The 25,581-nt window shown below is 31.7% G+C and overlaps 1 protein-coding gene across 4 annotated transcripts in view; it reads left to right on the top strand.

The window, feature by feature from the left end:
- Positions 1-25,581, top strand: part of LOC122522976 (gamma-aminobutyric acid type B receptor subunit 2) — a 246,282-nt gene that overhangs the window by 209,481 nt on the left and 11,220 nt on the right. For all 4 annotated transcript variants that reach the window (XM_043644442.1, XM_043644443.1, XM_043644444.1 and 1 more), the window contains 4 exons: positions 3,393-3,568; positions 5,063-5,240; positions 17,303-17,536; positions 22,474-22,534. In XM_043644442.1, coding sequence (XP_043500377.1) covers positions 3,393-3,568; positions 5,063-5,240; positions 17,303-17,536; positions 22,474-22,534 — 649 coding nt within the window. The remainder of the gene's footprint in view (positions 1-3,392; positions 3,569-5,062; positions 5,241-17,302; positions 17,537-22,473; positions 22,535-25,581) is intronic.

Below are 25,581 nucleotides of genomic sequence, written 5' to 3'. Positions count from 1 at the left end.
TATAATTTATACTATATTATAGGTAATTCATAGTGATGTTAAAAAATATATATGCAATATATTAATGAATATATTATTTGTACTTCTTATACACATTTCATGCTTGTGTAGAATATTTTTGTTTAAATATTTTGATATATCATCCATCTGTAAATTCATTCCACATAATATCCATAATAACAACTTCTAAGAGTGATAATATGTAATATATACTATATATAGACCAAAATAAAGTATGTTTTCATGACTTTGAATCACGTACTGAACGTTAGAGTTTACTTTTCACATCCGAGTGGTTAACTAATTTATAATATTTAAAATATCTAAAGTAGACCAAAAACTGAAAAAATAGAACATCATTAATAAAAAATTGCATCGATGGTGATCCAAATTTCGTTATTGATAAAAATAATGACAAAAATATTTATTGTAAAATTTTTAATAAAAGTATGAAATGTGAAAAAAAATCATACTTAGTATAATATAGTAATTCATTGGAATACAAAAAATATGTTAAAGAACGAAATAATCCATGTAGAAGAGAAAGTGAGAATTAACCATGAAATTCAAAAATGAAATAATTTTATAAAGATTTAACGCAAGCAATAGCTACCGTTGATATACTGTTGAGTTCTTTAAATAACCATATGACAAAATTTCTTAATTAAATATATAGACATTCGATTTTGGACGAATTTACATTACGCAAAAGTTATTTACTTAGATGATTGCTATAATTCAAACATAAAAGATGTAGCAGAACATTACATATAGATTTCTGTTGATAAAACGATCTATGTAACAAGACAACACATTGCAAACTTAGTAGTAGAAAAACTTTAGGAGAATTAAATGACAAGACCTTACTTATAATGCTCTAAAACATTGGAGGAAATCATTATGCAACTATATCTCGCTTTATAAATTCAGCCTTAAGAATTTTGCTACCAAATGATAGTGAAGAAAAAGTTCTTCAATTTACAACAAATGCAGCACCATACGATGTATAGGAAAATATTACCAAATATTCCTTTGCCATCAGAACCGATTTTTACTAGATGAGATACGTGTATTAAAGCGCCATTATTTTATGCTGAACATTTTGATAAAATAAAAAATGTAAGTAACATGAACTCTTTGGTAATAAGAACTCTTTTGAATAAATGTATTTATTTTATTTTTTATATATTAGAAAATATCAACGAAAAAGAAGCTGCTACTATTATAATTGCAAATATGTGCTCAGGCAAGAAAAATTTGCACAAGATTTAATGTTTATGAAAATTTATTTCAACTTTTTACCGGATACAATAGAAAAATTAGAAACAATAGGTTAACTGCTTACTAATTTAATAAAAATATATGTAAATTGAACTAATCGTTTAAGTTATATACATGATGATTGCGAAGAAAAATTTAAAAAGGAAAATAAGGGATACTATAGAAAAAGTTTAGGATTATTTATCCTAATAAAAATTCCAAAAATTTTGAGTAATGAATCTGTTGCAGGGGAATAGAAGTATTAGAATGTTTTTGGAGTAAATCCAAGTTTACACTTATTATATCCTATGATGTTTTACGGTCATTACTCGCATACAAGTTAATTTTCACAGATAAACGTAGCCAAATAACTCTATCGAATATAGAAAAAATGCTAGTAGTTTATTGTAATTTAAATTAAAATAAATTTCAATAATCACAAAATTTATTGATTATATCTAACATCCTAAATATTTTGTATATATTTGCATATTTTTTTGTACAAATTTACATATTTTTCTTGCATATTTGCATATGTTTTCATGCATGAATATCATATGATTCTTACATATTTATCGTGTATATAAACATCCAGAATCTTATTACTTAATTAGTTAATTATGGGTTCTATGTTCTTTTGAATATTTATGAATCTATTTATTTCCTACGATGTATTATGTTCATCTTCCGGCGTCTTTTATTAATGTATTTATTTTATTGCCTATTCTTGTCAGCCATTTTTGTTTTCTGTTATTTCTATTGTGGTTCATGGTGAGTAGTTGATTGTTTATCTATATTTTGGTGCTGGCTGCGATGTATATTATTGTATGTATTTATTGTAGAGTTGGGATGTTGATTTTTAGCAATTTAGTGTGTGTTGGTTTATTATTTTCACATTTGTTTGGATTATTTCTTTAATAATTTATAGTTTCGGAAACCTTGGTCTCGCTTTTGGTTTCTTTACAATCCAATGCACATGCATTGTTCTTCCAATTGTTGTAGGATTTGATCTCGTGCCATTCGTTCCATTTCGTGTTATGCGCTGCTTTGATATTTCTTCTTTGATGCTCTGTAAACTGTCTATCAATATTCTATCATTGTTTATAATTATGCATTTTTTATCAATTAATCTTTGCTCTGTTATGCTTGTGTTTCAGCATTTTTTTTTATAAGAAAAATGTGCAATTGTAATAAATTCCTATTTTCATAGTTCTTTTACCTCTATTCCTAGTAGTGTGTATTTGTCTATTTTTTTGTTCTTTTTCTTTATGTTATGGTCGTTTGGTATTACTATGTCTATTAGAAATATTTTCTATTCTGTTTTACTTACTATTATGATGTCGGAATATTGCATGTTATCCGTGCGTATAGTTCTTGTCCTAATAAATTTTATATTTTTTATTCTTTAAAATGATTTTGAGTATATACTTGTAGTACGATGTATATGCTTGTATGAGTTTATGTTTTTTACTATTATTATTATTATTATTATTATTATTATTATTATTATTATTATTATTATTAGTTTTCTCATTATTGTAACAACTGTACACATCGTTACAATTACTGTTGAACCTAAACATCCTCATCCCACTCTTTTTTCCGCCTATACTTTCTTACTATCTACAATCCCTTTTCTAACTACCACCGATTCCTTGAAACAAACTCTACCATTACCAAAAAAATTCACGAAAGATTAATTTTGACTTCCAATTTAGATATACTATTTCAAAATCTGCTCTTGATCCTTCAAAATCTCTCGAAATATCGTTTACTTACTTACAATAAAGTACACATCTCACTATACGAAATTTCTTAATTATTTATTGTCTTCAGAGACAACTCAATATTATATCCTAGTTACTCTTGAATTCGGTACGTAAAATCCAATATTTTTATTGCCCTGTAATATCTTCTTCGTTTTTCATATAAATTTGCATTTCTCGTGGAAATTTGTATAAATCCAATCTAACGCAACGAATTTATTGTTTCATTAAAAAGAGAAAGCAAGTAAAAAAAATTAAGAAGAAAAGAAAATAATATTTTTCGGAATGCGTACTTTAATTATACGGTATATTTTGGTATATCTACTATATATTTTTATGTAATTTTGTATGTTTTTTCAATCACAGGCGCACAATCATTTGGTCTCTGATTTGGATAAAAACAAGATGGAGGTCGTGGAAACACAGAGTTTTGCAACGGATGTCACAACGGCACTTGAGAAACTGAAAGAGAAGGACGTAAGGATCATTCTTGGAAACTTTAATGAAGACTGGGCGAGAAGAATATTCTGCGAGGCCTACAAGTTGGTATTCTGGACGTACAAATTATTTTAGTTTGTGTTTGCGACTTATTCGTTTTTTATATATGATATCCTACTTTTGCCAATAAATAATTTAGAAATTATAATGAGCTAAAACCGTTAAAGTCAAACATTTTGTATGGTTTTTATGCTATATGTTGCTTTATATAATGATGTAGAAATTTTCTGAGAAGTATAAATGCGCATTCATGTTATTTTGTGTATGCATATTGCCAATAAAACATCAAAACTTTATATTGTAATAATTCTAAAAAAATTTATCTCTCTCTTGCAACTACATCTAAAATGAATAATGAGATATTAATATTTATTACTATTATTGTTATCACTAAAACAAAATTCGAAAACATTAAGAAGTTAATTTATAAAAATAAAAGAAAAAAAAACACTGTCTAAATTAGTGATATTTTCTTTAAAATGATCATGGTTAAATATCGCTTATGCCGGTGTGACCGTTGAATTAACGTGTTATAGGATGTAGGTGTGTGATATCATGATATCTCATTTTTCGTTAACAATAAGTTTATTGAAAGCATATTTACAATTATACTGCGTTGTAATAGTTATTGGAGATCTTCTGGTATAAGAATTAATATGATTTCTGATGATCTCTTTTTCGAATTACAACCGCAAGCTTGCAACTTGCACCTGCTTTGGTAATTGTTTTGCGTGTGATGTCAAATTCAAGTGATCTTGGAATGCAACTTTTCTGTAATATGATCTGATTGTAAAATGCAACTGATCTCCAACAAGTACGCTTGCTATATTGGTACCTCGGAAACCACTAAAGTCCCTTCTCTAAGAATAGTGAGGTGGAGTTTAAGATTTTAGAATCTGTTATTTTTCCAATCAAGGACAAGTCCATCCTTACAGTTCTTTAAGAGAGAGTTGATATTTTTAATTCAGATAGTTAAGTGCGATGTATCTCACAATACTCTCAGTCTATTCTTTGTCTAACAATAAAATGATCAAAATATTAGTGGGAAATGCCTAGAAAACTTATAAAACCTTTGTCGGCTTCCTTTCAAGAATTGTATCTTCGATTATTGCCTACTACCGATTCTGCTAATCTCCATAATATTATCTGTATTTCAAAGAAGAGCTTTTTAGTGTTGGAATAGTAAAGGTTTCGAGATATTTGAAAGACGAAATAACACTGTAGTGGGCTATGCACGTCTGTTTCTTTTCGTTACGTCTGGATGTAATAATTGTAAATGTTTATATATAAATTGGAAGTAAATACCAAATTAACAAAATTACGTATTTCTTTGAAATTTGCAAAGGCGTTGACAACATTTATTGTTTATAAGAGAAGTAAAATTAAAAACAATAATCGCATATCCAAATGTTAGTATTTCAACTTCGTTGTAGGAAAATACCACTCAAAGCAATTCGTCTCCTTATTTCGTTTTCTTCTGCTCTATTTTCATTAATTTATTTCTAACTTATCAGGCATATATGTCTGTGATTTTTTAGGTTCGGGATGTACGGAAGAAAGTACCAATGGGTCGTAATGGGCATTTATGCAGAAGAGTGGTGGACTCGGCCCGGTGGTGGTTGTGCACCCTCCGAGCTCGCGGAAGCTTTGCATGGCGCCATCTTGACAGATCTCTTACCCTTAACAACCGAAAAGCATTATACAGTGTCTGGCATCGTAAGTAAAAGCAAACACTTTTTATAAAAGACTTTATGATCGTCCTTTTTCGTTGTTGGTAAACAAAATAATTAATCATTGAACTTGTTATTACAGGTAATTCGTTTCATCTCTTTCCATCAAAAAATTGCTATTATCTTATTTTTATTAACAGAAAAAAGTTAAAGAGTAGATATATCATAAAATTGCATTTCTAATAGATCATCGCCATCTAATGTATTAATCAAATGAACTTTCTTTATTCTTATTATAGTTTTTATTTTATTTCTTTTCTGTATTATTTATATTTATTTCTTCTACAAAATCTTTCCCTTCGAATTCATACATAAAACTCTTTAACAAAATAAATTTCTAATTTTTCCTAAATTCGCGAATACTTCAAATAATTAATTATACTAAACAAATTTATATACAGATTGGGAAATATTGATAAAACAAATTTTAAAATACGTGTTTAGATATTATAATTATTTAAATAAATATCCATTGAAATATTAATTTAAAAAATACGATAATTTTTATAGTTAATATTGCTCCGATTAGGTTTAGATAGTGATGACCCTTTTATTGTGATTGAGTCATAAAGGTACTGAAGGTAATTTTCCGTGGAAAAGGAAAAAGTAATGAAAGAGATTTACACTAGTCTAATTGTAAGTACCTTCTAAATACACTGCCAACGGTTTTTCATTGTATCTTTATGGCTACTTCTGCCTTCAAAAACCAATTCCTAGAATTAGAAAATATTTCTGAGAATTTTAGAAAGTGGGAAAATTCCACCACTATCCTCTCCATAAGGTCGTCAGCAACCTTTTGGTGAAGAAAAAAGATATAAGTAGCAAACAAAAATCGCTACAGATCAATGCCATCCATGTCATCAAGAATAGCAAGTCATCAGTATCATCGAAGCAGACAAGAAGGCGTGTCATTAAAGAGTCAGTAATGGCATTCCACGTAGATCAGAACATGTCAGATCAGCGTTTTGTTGAACTCAGTCATTGCACAGCGAAGACTTACAATCTTCGGCTACAATTGTAATGTAACAAAAGCTTAAAACTCTTGTAAAAAAATTGTTTGTTAAAACACAACTACTGATTCGAGCCGAATCCAGGTCAGACAACTAATGGATCCTAAGTTGTTTGGATAAAAAGACAACAGGTGCCTTCAGAGATCCAGACATGAGAATAAGGGGGTGAGAGCACCAAATTGGCTATAAGAATATATTAAAGAAAGCTATATTGAACGGTGGGCGACAGCTAACCAAATCTGCGACACGTATCAACTATCGACAGAGTTTGATAGGCAATCTGCAAGGAATACCTAGGATCAATTGCATAAGAAAATGGACTTCGCAACCGAAGTGGAGAAGCGGCGATCAGCTTTTAAGAGAGAATTAACGCAGTTTAAATCAATCATCGAAACCTATCGAATCGACAAGAATTTAGAAAGCTAAAGTACAAATGTGAAGTGTTGACTAAACACTACCGTGTCTTTAGTAAAACTTACCAGGAGCTTACCATCTTGTTGTCTAACAGTGACGCATCTTTTAATGAAATATACGATTTCCACGATTTATACGAGGACATTCTCGTTGATGTGTGTAAGTTATTATTAAAAGCAAAAGCTCAGATCTCGTTACCGTTTAAAACCAAATCGATGGCAAAACAATCATCAACGGTAAATACCATTGAATCAGGAGTCAGAATACCGACGATCGCAATAACTACCTTTGATGGTTCATACAAACAGTGGATCAAATTCCAGAGTACCTATGAAACTCAGTCTAAATTGATTGTAGCTCAACGATTGGCGATGTGTTTCAATTGTCTACAACTAGGACATTCGGCGAGGCATTGCAATAGAGGCTCATGCATTGTGCGTGGAAAGAAATACCACACTTTACTTCATTTAGAAAGGACAACCTCCAAGGAAGCAAGTAACACTCTAACAAGTTCAAATTCGAGAGAATATCTATCTGAGTCTGCTCTGCACATACAGTCGATGTATTATCAACAGTAGGATTCCATGTTCATGACATGACTGGAGAAAGTATATTGCTAGTTATTGCTATGGTATATGTGAAAGATAGAGATGGGAAAAGACACCAGTGCAAAGTACTCTTGGACCCAAGTTTATAGTCCAATTTTATAACTCATGGCCTCTGTCAAAAATTGAGACTCCAAAGAGAACAAGTAAAGACAAATATATTGGGAATCGGTCTTTTAAAGGACTCACTCGATCAAAGAACACAAGTAACTCTGCCCTCGAAGCTAAAAAATTATAATACCAAACTAACATGTCTTATCATGCCTACTGTTACGATCAGTATACCGGAACCGGGCCTCATCTCATCATCCGTTTCCGATCCCTAGCAATTTGATATTAGCAGATCCTGAGTACGCAAAATTGCGGCAAAATGATATTTTGATTGGAGCAGGTTTATTCAAGAAACTATTGTATGTAGGACAACACGAGTTAGGTCTAGGAATGCCTATGTTAAAAGGTGATAAGTTGATAAACACCCTAAACAACGAACGAAGCACCTCATTTCGGAGGACTGTGGGAACGTGCGGTCTCAACTTCCGTCCGTTTTCTCATTTGTCTAATGATCCCAATGATACTACTTCATTGACTCCAGGTCATTTTTTAATTGGTGAATCTATCACAGCTCTACAGCAATCTAATCTAATGGAAATGCTTACTAAATGCGTAAACAGATATCACCACCTAAGAAAAATGTTCCAAGATTTCTAGATTTTATTATTTTTACTCTCAACTAAATAATAATAGTTTCTGTTAAAATGAATTATTTTTTTTTTCTCAAGGTTCATTATTTTTGACAATAAATAAAGAAACGGCGTGCCATAAGCATCAAGATTCGATTTAAAAATGCCGCGCTTATACGCCGATATATATAGATATACAGACCGCTCGACGCTCGATGGCCAAGATGTAAAATTCTGGCTACCGAAAGAAAAAATATAAAAAGAGAAATATCAGTTTATTGTCTCACTCGCACTCGTATACAGAACGCTCAACAATCGATGGCCAAAACAATAATACTCGTTATCGCCTAAACAAATAGAAAGGGAGAAATATCGGTTTGTTCTCTCACTCGCACTTTCATTCAAGACCGAGAGTCCCGAAGATTGCCGAAGATCCTTCGTTTGACTACACACGGACGCTCGCACGCACACTAGCCCGCTCGCGTGTAAAAGCCGACTGAGAGGCGGGACTTGCTTCCCCACTCTTACAATTATTTTCCCATCTTCATTCCAATTTTTTTCGCTTATTTTTGAAAATACGAAGATAACTCATAGAACATTTTTTATGTATATTTTAATTCTCTACAACTTTTGTTTGAAACTTTTTTCGATTAAATGCCTAGATTCTAAGATAAAGCCATTTTTTACCAATTTTTATCCTTTTTTACCCTTTTTCTCAAAAACGGCACCTTTCATCTCAAAAAAATTAGCACCATTCGATTCAGCGTCGTCTATTTACCCTTAGATCAAGTTTTCACCTTCTTTCCTGAAATCGCGACAATTGGCCCTTATTGACAGGACTAACTGTTAAGAGAATGGTAATTTCTATGCCACTCAACTAAGTATTAGGTAATATGTTGAGTGTGTATGTGAGAATGCGTGCACAATAGGGCAGCGATAAAAAGGGAAGAAAGAAAACGGAAGTTAGTATTAAGATGGCCGGGTATATAATATAAGTGCATTTGCATTGTATCCCTAAATATATATGTAATCAATAATAATAAAGTATTAAATAATGATAAAATAATAATAGTAAGAATCCTATAAGGGGATGGGAAAATATATTTATCACATTAAACCTCTCATTTCTTAACATGGTAGCAGAGCATGGTTGCAAAGTGAGAGAGGTTATGTGCCCACGTGTTGCTGGTTATGAACAAAGAAGAAGATAGTGGTAAGAGAGAAATAAATAAAGTGCAATTACAAAAGCAATTAAAATCGCAGATTACAAAATCTGGATGTTGAAAAAATATATTTTCGAAAATAAGAGTGAAAGTATAAGAGATAGAAAAATGTTTAAAACAGAAAAAATAAGATGTCACATGTTTGACGGAAAGGATTATAGCCTTTGGAAGACGAGAATCCTTCTATATTTAAAATGGAAAAAGTGCGATGAACCAGCAACTAGAGAAAAGTTAGCAGCTGATGAACAAGGAGAATGGGATGAGAAAAATCTCAAAGCGATGAATTACATATACTGCAGCATCACAAACGAACAGTTAAAATTCGTTAAAGAAGAGGATACAGCGTTAAAAATTATGAAAAAATTCGACGAGATATATATGAAAGAATCAATGGCGTTACAAATATGTATACGTAATAAGATAGACAGAATGAGATTGAAAGACTTTGATGAAGTAACAACATTCTTTACAGAATTCGAAAAAGTTATTAATGAATTAAAAAGTGCCGGGGAAAAAGTAACTGAACGAGAAAAATTAAACTACATGCTGAAAACGCTACCGGAATCATTAAGCTATGTTGGAGACTTGATAGATTCATTGCAAGAAGAGGATCGCACGTATAAATTTCTAAAGAACAAAATAATAATGTGGGAAACAAGAAGCCCGAATGATAGCGGCAATAAAACGTCGAATGTATTTAAAGCAGAAAAAAGAGATATAAAGTGTTTTGGCTGCGGAAAGAAAGGACATATAAGAAAAGACTGTAGGAATCCTTGGAAAAAAGAAGCCAATGGAGGAATGCACTGGACAGGAGGTGCACAACAGCAGCAACAGCAGTACAGAGATTTCGGTGGACGAGGTTATGGTCAATGCAGAAGAGGCAGAGGCTGGCAGCCACGTGCCGGCGGAACAGGCCAACACAATGCGAGGTACACATACAACGAAGGTTACGAAGAAAAAGGAACAGGAACCTTCTTAACACAAGTAGAGCGTAAACATGAAGGTGTAAGTGAAACTGTAGTGTATAATTGCGATAGAAGTAAAATAGAATGGATTTTATATAATGGATGTTCAGACCACATTGTAAATGACGAGTCATATTTTTCTGAAAGTATTATTCTAAATAAGCCAATAAATGTTAAAGTAGGAGATGGTAGAGATTTAAAATGCACTAAAGTTGGCAAAATTGTAACTTATTTTCTTGTAAACAATAAGAAAATAAGAATAACGATAAACAATGTATTTTATGTAAAAGAGATGGATAAGAATTTGATTAGCTATGCAAAAGTAACAAATAAGAATAAAATTATATCTATTAGGAACATGTTAAAGATTTATAACAAAAATAATAATTTAATTGGAATTGCGTATAAAGAAAATGGTTTATATAAAATGAACAGTTATGTTGAAAAGCTAGAAAGTTGTGCAAATAATGTTGAGAAAATGACAAAAAAGGAAAAATTTCATAGAATCCTAGGACATGTGAATTTTAATTATTTGAATACAATGTGCAAAAAAAAATTAGTTGAGGGAATGACAGAAAATTTAGAAATATATCTTTAAAATGCAGAACGTGCATACAAAATAAAATGAATAATGTGCCATTCCAAAATAATTGTAGTCGTGCAAAATATTAGAGTTAGTACACACCGATTTAAATAGGCCTTATAAGAATGTAGGTTACGATGGATCCAAATATTTCTTAACTTTTATAGATGATTATAGTAGATGTGCTTTAATATATACATTAAGATCTAAAGACGAAGTATATAATTATTTCATAGATTATATCAATAAGGTTGAAAATTTAACAGGCAAGAAAATAAAGAAACTGAGATGCGACAATGGGACAGAGTACATGAATAAAAATATGTTTAACCTATGTAAAGAAAAGGGAATTATAGTAGAACCATGTTCACCATATATACACGAGATGAATGGAATAGCTGAGCGCTATAACAAAACGATTATGAATTTGGCAAGATGTTTGCTTTCGGATTCAAAATTAAATATTAAATACTGGCCAGAAATTATAAAAGCAGCAGCGTACTTAAAGCATAGGACTATAACAAATACTTGTGAAAATAAAACTTCATTTGAAATATTTGTTAGAAAAAAGCCAAATATTAGTAACTTAAAATTATGTGGGATGCGAAGCACCTCCAGACCAAACTTAAGTAGGCATTCGTGGGGAGATTGGACGGTGGGCCCTGGATAGCTCAATGGTTAAGAGCAGTCGCCCGGAAAGTGGAAGATCCGGGTTCGAGTCCCGGTCCAATCAGTCCAACGGCCCAATTTTTTCACGAATCCTACATTTTGGGGGCTCGTCCGGGATGGAGGTTTGCTTCGTGTCACGCTTCTACGACCGTGCAACAATTAAGGAAAAATAATTAAAAACATCTATCAAAGAGAGGTTATGCCGACATAAGACGTACAGTGGCGACGTGAACGGTTGGCTGGGGAACTAGGCAGGATGGCCTTTAAGCGCCCAGCAATGCGTTCAGGACGTGAACGGGTTGGCTGGGGAACTAGGCAGGACGGCCTTTAAGCGCCCAGCAATGCGTTCAAGACAACGAAGAAGGATAGATGGTTCAAGGAAGAAGATCTAATGACGAACATTCGGGGTCGAATGTAAAAGTTGCAGGGGGGTAGAATGTGGGATGCGAAGCACCTCCAGACCAAACTTAAGTAGGCATTCGTGGGGAGATTGGACGGTGGGCCCTGGATAGCTCAATGGTTAAGAGCAGTCGTCCGGAAAGTGGAAGATCCGGGTTCGAGTCCCGGTCCAGTCAGTCCAACGGCCCAATTTTTTCACGAATCCTACAATTATATGGGAGTAAAGTATTTGTTAGAGTACCTGAAATAAAAAGACAATCGAAATGGGACAGAAAAGCTGATATAGGTATACTCGTAGGCTACAAAAGCGTTGGATACAGAGTTTTAGTAAATAATAAAATTATAGTTACAAGACATGTAGACTTTATTGAAAATGAAAACTTAATTGGATTTAAAGGTGAAGATGAAAGTGATGATGAATCAGACATAAGTATTAAGGAAAACTCTGAGTGCAACGAAATTGAAGAAAGTGTTGTAAATGAAAATAAGAAAGAAAAAAGACCAAGTAATAACATAAATGAAAATCTTAATGACCAAGAAATTGAAATGCGAAGGTCACAACGTGAAAGAAAGAAACTGGATAGATATGGTATATCCGATTCGTATTATATTTATGTAAATATTGTAAGCGCAGATAATCCTAAAACTTATGAAGAAGTTATACAAAGAAACGATTGTGATTTATGGAAAGAGGCTATGAATAGAGAAATGAGCTGCTTAAATAAAAATAAAACTTGGCAATTAGTAGACAAGCCGAAAGATAAGAAAATATTAGATTAAAATGGGTATTTACAAATAAATCTGATAATCAAAAAAAAGCTAGATTAGTTGTTCAAAGTTTTCAACAGAGTGAAGTACTGGAAGATCTATATTCTCCAGTAGCTAAAGTTCAAACATTAGTTATTGTTATCATATTATTGTGAAAATGGTCTAATGATGATACAGATGAATGTCGAAACTGCATTTCTAAATGGAAAAATAAAATCAGAAGTATTTATAAAACAACCCTTAGGTTGTTGACAAAACCGAAAAAGTATATAAATTGGAAAAAGCGTTGTATGAATTGCAAGAAAACCCTAGAGCTTGGTATGAATGCTCCGACAGTTATATTCAAAAACTAGGATTTAAAAGAAGTGTGAGTGACTATTGCTTATACACAAAATGCGAAGATAACGAGTCTATTTACTTAATTCTACACGTAGATGATTTATTGATTTGCGGAAAATGAATAAGAAAAATAAACGAGATTAAGAGCAAATTATCAAATAAATTTTCAATGAAAGACTTAGGCGAGATAAAGACTTACTTGGGAATAAATATTAAATATGATTATAAAGACTGTAAGATGACAATAGACCAAAGTAATTATATCGAGTCATTAGCTAGACAGTATAATATTGAGAATAGTAAACTATTTAATACACCAATGGAACAGAATCTAAGTCTCGAATCCGCATAGGCAGCATCAAACGATATAAAGTATAGAAATCTTATAGGAACACTATTATATATAAGCTCTGGAACAAGATTAGATGTTAGTTATAGTGTAAACTACTTGAGTCGATTTCAAAATTGTTACGATGAGACTCATTATAAGTATGTGTTAAGAGTTCTAAAATATTTGTATTTGACAAAAGATCTAAAGCTATTATTATTTTATAATAATATTATTATTTTATCATTTCTATATATATTATAATATATACTTATAATATTATTATATATAAGTATATTAATATTATTATATATAATTATATTAATATATAAGTATATTCTATATACTTATAATAATATTATATTATCTATATATATTATAAGGGGATGGGAAAATATATTTATCACATTAAACCTCTCATTTCTTAACAAAAACATATCCCCAATGAAGTGGAAATTGGGACGAATATCTAATTTGCACCCAGGAAGAGACAACGTTATCCGTGTTGTCTCTGTGAAGACTGCTGAGGAAAGTCTTCGCCGACAGATTTCTAAGATTTCTGTACCACCAGAAGGAGACGATTGTGTCTCAGACGATGAAGTATAGTAGTTTATATATATGCTAAGTAAATTATTCTGTAGGATAATCATAGATTAAGATTGTTTATCATTATGTAATATTATAGAACATAAGTTTTGATAAATGTTGAATGTTGTACGTTCAAGGTGGGCAGTATTTTAAGATCATTAATATTACTCATAATTATTTATAATGTTTGTCAATTATAATCAATATAATACATAAGCAGTCATTATACGATGAAGATGATGAAAAAATTTAATTGTATAATTATTTCATTGAATAATTTCTATTGCCTACTTTATTATTATTATTATTATTATTATTATTATTATTATTATTATTATTATTATTATTATTATTATTCCTATTACTATTCCTTTAATTATTACTTTGTAAACAAAATCTATACCCATTTATAATTCCCACGTAAAATTATTTGTACCTTGGCTTATTTGATTCTATTGCTAATCGATTCGCTTCTAAAATATAGAGAATCACAAAGGATTTAAAATAACTATGATAAATCTTTTCCGAAAAAGAAATAAAAATAGTTAGATACATAATAAAGAAAATATATGTAAAGGTTACGAAATAGAGTACCACTACCCGCGAAATATCTTTTGCTTACTAGCATGTGAAAGAAACACGATAGTGTATATTGATAAGACATTTTTCTATAGATCTATATGTGGTCCGAAAATATAAACGCTTGCATGTAATTCGATCATGATAGAAAACGCGCCGCACCATTGGGGTTCTCTGGTAGTAAGTAGATATATTGTATCAACTTTTCATATAGATATATTATACGTTGCTGAAGAAGACTAAGGATCACGTCGTTATACGTGTAATATATATATACGATATATGTATGTGTATTTATATGTAAAGTTACACATACGTATATTCGAGCAGTCGAGTAAAGTTACATACCACGTATGTTGTTTCTTTAGAAATTCAAACAAATTCGAAATGATTTCTCCAGAAAATCGTTAACACGTCATAGTTACATATATAAATTATTATTCCTTGTTTCTCCATTAGTTGATTCGTCGAAAGTCGATTCGACGTGACCAAAAATTAAAAAAGGAAAAAATAAAAAGAGAAAAATAGTACAAAAAAAACTTATAAATAAGGGATTTACATTATAGATACGTATATTAATTAATATATTTCATACGATATTTAATTTATCATTTTATAAATTGATAATTAAATCACGATAATAATATCGTATCTTTCGTTTTAATTTAAATCAATGAATAATTTTGATTAAAATAAAATCAATTATTTATTACGATAATCTCGATTTATTAAGATAATAATAAATATAAAAAGTTAATAAGTCACACGCGCGCGTGTTTGATTCTAAGTAGCGGTTCTGCTGAGCTTTTTTCTTTTCTTCTTTGTTTTCCTTTTATAGTTCTTTTACTTTACCTTAGGGAAAAGTTCGTGGAGAGCGTCGGCAAAAGACAAAAGTTAAATTGAGCCCAACGATCTTTTCTTTTGTACCATAACTTCTAGCATGGGCCACCGTGTTCCCGTTTTTCCCGAAAATTATATTTTCTTTTTTGACGAAGATGAAATAACAATGTGATGGGCATGGGGCCCGATTAACTGTTTTAGTGCCAGAGATTTTTAAAAATCCGTGTCGGATTGTGCCATGCAGCGCGATAGCGCTTCGTTCATTTATCTGTGAATAATGTCAATCGTCGCGATTATGCTGCTCATTCACTACATTCGGAACCGAACGCGTTGCGAATTGACGATCGTGACCAAACATCGCGGCACGTTTCATCATAGTACGCGAACAGCGCGATCACGCTACGTGGCACTAAAACGGTTAAGATCAAGTTGACCTTTTACAAATTTATCTGTTTCTTGATCGAGTCAATGATCAGAACACAAGAAACATATAATCAACGCGCTGATAGGACGACTAAAGTGAACATTCTTCTTTTAGCCCTATTATCTCATTAAAAACGAGCCACAATCTGATGAACGAATCGATCGAATATTTATTTCAAAATTGAAAAGGTAGAAACTTTTCCCAGATTTTCTTTATAACGATATTTTTTATTTGTTCAATAATTTTATATATATCACCATATTAATTTATTTGTAAATATAATTTATAGGATTACAAAATTGTCGTATATGTAATAATAAAAATTTACTTGTTGATTTTTCTCATTCGTTAAATACAGTGACTCACGGCAATATTTGAACACTTTCCATGAAATAATTAATTATAATGAGTATATTATACAACACTTACAGAAATATTATTAACATTATAAGCAAGTATGACTCTTTAGATTATACATCATATAATCATATATATTTAGATTATATATCGTATAAGTAAAGTTTCAAGCAAATCGTATTCGAAACAATAGTTCTGAATAATTTCTTACAAACATAAAAATTGTTAAAGCCACAAAAATATTTGAACAAATAACTCTTAAACCTTTAATATTTTCTAGTTTAGTATTTTCTGTTTACTAACTTTTCTGTAACGCTCGCTTATAGAATTCAACTCTTCAAATATTTTTTATAAATTTACCTTGGATATTTTATATTAAATTTTTGTAATTCTTTTCCTATTATTATCTATAGGTTTTCGATCGGGTTAATATCAAGTCTTTATGATGATGTGACCAATATATGGGGGGTATTGTATCCACGTATATGATTTATTGCTTACCGATTCTAACTGATGCTAATTTAGGGTTATTATTCTATTTAATGAAATGCCTAACTTTTTCGAAGTTAATGGTAAACAAAAATATTTTTAATTTTACCTGATTAAATGATAAAATTATCAAAGACATTGTAACGGAAACATATTAATACGATAAAAATGATCCTAGTTTCGATAAAATTAGTTTGTAAAAATCGAAAGTACATTTTGCTCTGACAATTTCTTCTTTATTACTTGTTCTATTATTACAGAACACTGAGTTTTTATATGATAGACATAGGATATACGTACAAATAACTAAAATATTAAGTATTATTTATTTTAAGAAATTTTCCTATTAAAATGTGATAAAAGAAAAATTGGTGATAAGATCATTATTTTCCATTCTTCTTTATGATGCAAATAGTTTAACAAATATCAATTTAATTACAAAAATTAACAGAGCAAGATATTATAACATAAACAAGATCGAAACAAAAGTTGTTATTTTAAGCTCACCCATAGTTACCGATACTATATTACTACAATTAATTGTACACCTGCTGCTATAGATTAACTGTTCTAAAATATATAGAAGCCAATTATTCGTACGTAAATCTGTTTTGATCTTATGCTAACTACCACTTTTCCCAAGAGAAATTTTAATTCTTAGCCGCCGTTTAATACCCCGAAAATCTCATTTCGCTCATTGTTTATACAATGCTTTGCTTGCATTTTATAAAATGTAACAAAAATAGAACAGTATACACGAGAATGTTACTTTTTTCTTTTTTTTTCAGACACCTGATCAGTATCAAGCCGAGTACGATTCCAGAAGGGGAAAGGAGTATTCGAGATTTCACGGATACACGTATGATGGAATTTGGGCGGTAGCGTTGGCTATACAACGTGCAGCACGTAGAATACGACACTTTCGTCGGAATCAGACTATATCGGATTTCAAATACAGAGATACACTTTGGGAGACGCTATTTCTGGAGGCTCTCAAGAACACGAGCTTTATAGGTGTAACGGTGAGTAGCTTCCTCAGGTAAGTTTGTATAGTTTGATACATACACCATCGATTAGGATTATACAAGGTCTTACTAAAGAGTCCACCAAAAAATTGTCTAATTATCAATATATAGTAATGGAATCAATTACTATGAAAATCATTTATAACCTCTATTACGCAATTTTGTCAATATATTCCTATAAAGACTTCTTATTTGTCAATTTTATTCCATTACTTTAGAAGCTTCCAGTCCAATACCATCTTATCGCAAATATTTGACATCACGATTCGTAGATTTCGTTATTGATCCTTGTTCGAATGGATTAGATTTTCGAATGAAACCGTCATTTCAAAGTATTTTTGACAACCGATTTATTTATAAAACAATAAAATAGATTCAAAAATTTAAAAAAAAAAACTGGTGTGTATACTTATGTACGCACGTAAGAAGTTATACTTCTTTGGCATACCAAAGCGAGTATAACCTCAATAACCTCAATAATAACTTCAAAAAAATAACTTAAAAAAAAATTATTATTATTATTATTATTATTAATTTTCTTTTTACATAGAATATAGTTGATAAAGAAACCTGTTCCCCCTCCCTGCTTGATGATCGATAATATCCGCTAATGTAAGCCGATTATTTTTCTTTTATTATTATATTTGTATTCATTTATTTATTTATTTCATTTTATAAATATATATATAGCGTGACCAGGTAAAAAGGGGGAGGATTAGAAGTATGAGAAGATAACCAACTAATTATTATTGTTGCGTATCCTACGCAAGCGAGTGAGTGAGATTATCTAGACGTGTCGAGAAGTGTCGACACGTCTCGAGATATAGCGACAAAGAAGCATCTTAGTTTCAGCGTTAGAACCAAGGGGCGCAGCGAGCTTCTTGTAGGGTGCTTTCGGTCTTCTAGCGTACGATCTCCCACCGTTTCTATTAGGCCAATCATATGCATCGACAGCTACGTTATCTAACTTTTCGGTAATTGGTCCGCGCGTTGCATCGTCTTTGTCTATAAAAGCCGCGTGCTTTCACGTTTAAATGCTATTCTACCACGAGGCTTGCGAGCGATCACATCGAAGAGACCTACACTCCTGCGCTACGATTACATCAGCGGAACACGAAGAAAGAAGGCACGTGGTCAGATTTCTATTCTGCCTGTGGAATATCATCGTCGCTACAACTGCCGATAGGCAAGCCAGCAAAATATCATCGTCATCTGTATATTTCAACCAGAGTTTTTATGCCGAAAGGCTTTTCCCTGACGAGCCAAATAAATCGTACTTATTAGTACTGACTGGGCTCAAAAATATATTTTAATTTATTTATACCTACCCTCTTTCCTCATAAATAAACAATTCCCTACATCCACCTATAAGTGCATTTTCAACGACAAGAAAACCACCGGAGTACCAATACAAGGCGTTGGTCGTTCAACATTAAAATATATTTTTTATGACCGTTTCCTTGTTAAGGATAGAAAAACTTATAAAAAAAATAATTCCCCCACGAAGAATCGAACGTTAAATACCCAGCGCGAGAAGCGCAGACGTTACTACTTACGCTAACGCACCACTTAGTAATCGTCCAATTTTTTTCGTACAATTCTTAAGACTTCGAAGATGAATCAGAATGCATTACTGTTTTCTTATAACATAATAAAAATGAATTAAAATTATGTATAGACAAAAAATAAATTCCACGTTTTTAGAATATCCTTTCATATATATCTTGAATTAATTTTATGTGTGGATACAAAATTCTTCTTTTTCAAATATGTATTTAGTTTGATACACTAATAAATTTTTACGAGACAAAAAGTCAGTAATTTAAAATTTTATAAAATACATAATTTAATAGGAAAAATATTTAAATTTTAAATTTCGTCTTAAAGAGAATACGTATTCAATTTGATATACAAATAAATTTTTGTGAGGCAAAGAATTTATATCAATTAATTATTCTAATTAATTTTATGGCGAGGCACAAAATTAATTCATTATTTTTACTCTCAACTAAATAATAATAGTTTCTGCTAAAATGAATTATTTTTTTTTTTTACTCAAGGTTCATTATTTTTGACAATAAATAAAGAAACGGCGTGCCATAAGCATCAAGATTCGATTTAAAAATGCCGCGCTTATACGCCGATATATATAGATATACAAAACGCTCGACGCACGATGGCCAAAACGAAAAATTCTCGCTACCGAAAGAAAAAATAGAAAGAGAGAAATATCGGTTTTCTTTCTCACTCGCACTCGTATACAAAAGGCTCGACGCTCGATGGCCAAGACGTAAAATTCTCGCTACCGAAAGAAAAAATATAAAAAGAGAAATATCAGAACGCTGAACAATCGATGGCCAAGGACAATAATACTCGTTATCGCATGATAATAAAAAGAGAGAAGTATTGGTTTGTTCTCTCACTCGCACTTTCATTCAAGACCGAGAGTCCCGAAGATTGCCGAAGATCCTTCGTTTGTGTATTAGTGCACACGGACGCTCGCACCCATACTAGCTCGCTCGCGTGTAAAACGCGATGGAGGGATAAGCTTGCTTTCTCCCACTCTTACAATTTTTTTCCCATCTTCAATCCAATTTTATGCGCTTATTTTTGAAAATACGAAGATAACTCATAGAACATTTTTTTAGTATTTTTTAATTCTCTACAACTTTTGTTTGAAACTTTTTTCGATTAAATGCCTAGATTCTAAGATAAGGCCATTTTTTACCCTTTTTACCCTTTTTCTCAAAACCTCGGGATCAAATTTAAATAAAATTAGCACCATTCGATTCAGCGTCGTCAACTTACCCTTATATCAAAGAATCAAGCAGGGGCTGCAAAAATCAGTTTTTGGCCCGCGTTGACTGGGCTATGCGTAGGATACGCAACAATTATTATTTATTTATTTAACAAAAAAAAGAAAGGAAACATATTTTCAATCGATCGATATATATATACATATATATATATAAGAAAGAATAAAAAAATATCAAAATATGGATATCAGTCCACACTAAATATAAGGGAGATATATCGAATTACTTTATGCGTCAACGGCCATGGCGCGGTAATAGAACTACTTTCCGCTCGATCATTTAAATAAAGCAGCGCTGAGTATGATTAGTACTTGGATGGGTGACCCGCTTGAGAAAAAAAAGAGAAAAAAAAATACCGACAAACTTCGTGGTGTCGCTCGGAAAAAAATCACTCCCATCACATTTTTCCAAACGCGCCAAAAGAAGTATAACTTCAAAAATAAATAACTTTATAATCTTATATATGATATCCCTGTTGGCAGCAAAAAATACGATAATTATCAACTGACAATAAGATATGCATTGCAATATAACCAGAAAATTTTGTTTTTTCTCTCTCAAATTATTTTTATAAATCTTATTTTTCTTTTACTATCCGAGAAGAAAGAAGAAATAATTAAAAAATGTAAGAAACTTATTTAAATTAATCTCATTCTTCTTTGTTTTCTTGTATTTCTTACGCGTAACAAAATTAACTTTAAATGACGCATCTTCAGAAATATATATTATCGTCTGTTTTCCCAAATAAATAATCATTTATGATATTTATGGGGACGCGCTGACGAAGATCGATGAACGAATTAGTGAATACTTTTATTGAAGAATGTCTGCATTATGAGTTCCTCTGTGAATTTTAAATTCCAACTGATGATGCGGCCACATATAGTATTATTTACCTACGTACTTGTCAAAACAAATAACCAAATAGAATTTTATTTGTATTGTGCATCATACAGCAGTTTGATGAATTCTACCAATAAATCGAAAAAATTGTAATACATGAATATTACGCTTAATCGAAAAATCTTAAGAGGAAAAAAGTTAATTATCTCATCGCCACGAAACGGAATTGATGCTTCCCTCAATTCAATGTGTATGCATATTCAGAAGAAAATTAATAATATACTTATGTCAATGCATACAGTAATACATAAAATGCAAAGAGACATGTATGATATACAATTTTAATCAATTATTCGGAAAATGAACACATTCCCTAATATAAAATTGGACAAACGAATTAAAAATTCAAAATGTCGAAAAATTGTTTGCAGGATAGTAGTTCATCGAAATGAATTTTTCGTTTTGAAAAGAAATATCACAGACGCATTGAAATCGTATAAATCTAACTCACGTAACACATGTTACATATACATTCATATAATGCACGATGCTACTGACATTTAGTTTAGTTCGTTTAATTTTGAAATAACATACGATTCACTTTCCTTTTGCACATTAGTAATGTAGTCACGGGACCTTTTGCCTCAGCAAGTAGTTAATGTTATAAACAACGTTACCGTGCTGTACCGTTAATTGAATCCATACTGCCCTGAGTGTACGTCGTCCCTGAAACAACGTAACCTCTCTCACACCAAAACGTACGTGACCACATGGTATCCATCGTTACGATTCTCTCTTCCACATCGCAACGTCAAATTTACTCCGCAATACGAATATCGATTCAAAAGCGAAATACGCAGGGAAAACTACTTTTAGAAATTTTCAAGCAGAAATGTCCAAAAAATTAGAAACAAAAATATCTTAAGAATGTTTATCATATATCCATCATCTTGGATCAATAGTTGATCTCTTTTTAAAAGTAGACATGAAATTAAACTATTACAATTGACTTATCCGCAATTTTAAACGAAAATTATGACTTAATTATTGTTTAAAATAGTGAAGACAATTTTTTCGTCTATACATACTTAAATCTTTACGTGAACTATTTATTTTAAAAGATTTTTATAAAAGGATATTTTTCATATTTCACATATAAATATCTTCTTTCGTGACGAGAATTCCTCGTGACTATGTTTACAAAATAATCAGATCAAAAGCAGTTATTTGTTTATCGTCTGAAAATAACTGAAAGAATATTTTCTTTATTCGCAGGGACCTGTGCATTTCACCGAAAACGAGAGGAAGGCTTACATCTTATTGAAGCAGTTTCAAAGTGAGTGAATTCTCCCCCTCCCTCTCTCACTCCTTCGTCATATTATTTATTTTTCTATCTCCCTCTTTGATTTGTTTATTCTTATATATGCTACGATCAATGTATGTATTCCGGACAATGTATATGATGAGCATGTATTTCATAGATTACCCAGTCATTCTGTAAAATGCTCAGACGTTTTCGGTCAATCTACATAATGTGCTTCAGTGGAATAAGTTTAAAAAACGGAGGGAGGAGAGGGAAGTAATCTTATGTTAGAAAGAAGAACAGCTAAATTCTTTAAAAAAGCTGAATATCACGCTAATCTTTGTAGTAACATAATAACAGAATATATCTTTAATTACTAATAATTGAGTTCGTGTCTTTACTATATTATCTCCTACTGCTCTTACAACGTGGAAGTTCGGCTAATTAAGTTCTTATAATCAGGCAGTTGAAAAAAAACGTTCATGTGTGCGTGCACCGTGATCTATACAATGCCCGAAAAATAATGTCCTACTCAATCGGGCATACTATACAGTGTCCGAACTATATACATTGACCGTAACATATGCATATACAAGGTGTCAGATGTTTATCTTTACATACGTCGTGGACGTATTCTAAGCATAAAAATAAGAAAAGATTATTATTTAAACATAGGTCACTTTAATAATAACACATAAATTGTAAAACTACCTAAATGTGCTGTACAAAATGTTACCCGCCTACGCGAATACAAGTTTGCAACTCTTTTTTTTTCTTTTTTTACGACAGGAAGAAAATCTTCTAAAGACATCCCTAGGCCCGTTACCTGGGGTAGTGTCGGATTCGGAACTAAATGATTCCGACCCAAACAGAACCTTGAAAGGACAAAGTCCAAGTCAGAATCCAGGTCGAATCGGTCCCAGATCGAACTGCCTACCGATTAAAAACTATCTATTGATTAAACCTACAGTCTCAGAGGGGGACTGGTTTGGGCTGGTTTCCCAGGTTTGATCACTGACACGCCCCGAAACTCTCTTGGCAAACAAGGAAGAATTTCTCTCTACTTACTACATCTAATCCCATACACACATATACGCATACTTACAGAAAAGTCTTAATTTATACGATCACACATTGGGCTGCACACACAATACATACATACATACATACATACCCCATACTTACAAAATTTGCAACCCTGACGCAACCTTGAAGTAATCCTAAGCCTCCTTCCCATTCAAAACTCCTCTCCTTTCCATCCCCCCATTCTCCTCTGACCTTCGCCTCAGTGAAGCATTCCTTTATCCATTTAACCAAAGAACCGTCCATTTCCTTCTCCTTCAGTGCTTTCTACAGTACCCTCCTGTTCATCGAATCAAACGCAACTTTGAAGTCCACGAACAGGGCGACCAGCTTCTCTTTCTCTTTACCTAGATTTCTGTGCACCAGGAAGTTAAGCACGAATAGGTTGTCAATCGTGCCCATCCTCTTTCTAAAACTTGTCTGGTTGTAGGGGAATATATCTTCTTCCCTCGACCTGCCACTCTAATCTTCTCCTCAGGACTTCTGCGTTAATCTTATATCTTCTCAACATCAGCGTGATCTCTCTGTGTTCCTCCACTTTCCTGCCCTCTCCTTTCTTCACCAGCGACACCACCAAACCTGACCTCCAAACCTTCTCCTAACCTTCACCTTTTACATCTTATCACGTATCCTCCATATCACCTCCCTTATCTTTTCTCCTCCAAATCTTAGTACCTCATCCTCTATCCTTGTACCTCTAAGACGATAGAGAGAGTACCTCTTCTATATGGTCTTCCCTTGTTGCTTTACTTCTTTTTAGGTTTACTATTACCTGGAAAACTTCCTCTCTGCTCAACCTTGTATGGGCCGAATTTTTGTTTTAAATATAAAAAAATTTATGGAAGAGAAAGAAAATTATCAATTATGAACCTATATATGCAGATGAACAAAAATTATTCAGTTTAAACAATTTTATTACAATAAATTCACTGTGTTATTTTCAGGTAACAACGGCTTATAATGTTTGCACTTCTGTGTATAAAAACTTTAGCGTGAAATTCTACGAAGCAGTTTACACTTTGCGTTAAACGTAAATGTACACTGCATTTTTTATCACATTGCAATGCATACGTATTGGTATAGTCAACTATCTCTCTTATAATTTCCGTCAAATAGTTTTCAAAAATAGGTTACATAAGAATAGGGTGTTTCGGAGACATTAGATCAATCTCCTTTCCAAGGGTAATGAAAACTATTATTATACGTCTGGGATACTGGTTGCAAAACAATTCTTTGTGGTTCTGAATTTTCCTCATCCGATCAGAATTGCATACTAAATTCTTCGTCACTGTCAATAATATTGTATTTATCCGTCGTTGGGGAAATACTATTAGATCTTCATCGGGCTAATACCTCTAATTTTAATTTCTCTTTTATTTTTATCTGATTTTGCATTTCGGACATATGATGAATAAATTTAAAAACACGAGAAAAAGCACAAGCTTTATCCTAAATATACCGAAATTTGCCATAATAATCCATTGTAACCTCAAAGTAACAGAACTGTATCATAAAAAAAAAGTAACAAAATAATAATTGAAATGCAAGCAAATAAATTGTTATTGATATACAAATCAAAAACTATTATATACACTATTTTTTGTTTGGTAAACAAAGAAAGAAGCACAAATAATATCAATTGGGACAAATGGTTTCGCTTGTTTCTAGTCAAGACAGTTTGCACAGCATTTATTTTGTTATTTCAGGTTGGTGGTGCTAGCAACCGTCATGAATATTGGTATTGGTTGTCTCAGAGACATTATAGAATAATAAGGATGTATACGCCATATCATTAAAAAAACTAAAATTATTTGATAAAATGTCGAAAAATTAGCATGTTACCTGAAAACTACAAGGGCCCATAGAGGGTTAATCTATTATCTTGCTCTCATTTTCATGCATAAAATAAAAAATACAAAAATATCATGTCAAAAATAAGAGAATCAGATATATATTAGAAGCATACTTAAAGTATATCCTTTATGTTTAATAATTTT

This window comes from Polistes fuscatus, unplaced genomic scaffold (assembly GCF_010416935.1).
Source record: "Polistes fuscatus isolate 324 unplaced genomic scaffold, CU_Pfus_HIC Scaffold6, whole genome shotgun sequence".
NCBI classification, from domain to species: domain Eukaryota; kingdom Metazoa; phylum Arthropoda; class Insecta; order Hymenoptera; family Vespidae; genus Polistes; species Polistes fuscatus.
The sequence above is the reverse complement of the archived record's forward strand: the minus strand, read 5'-3'. Positions and strand labels throughout refer to the sequence as shown.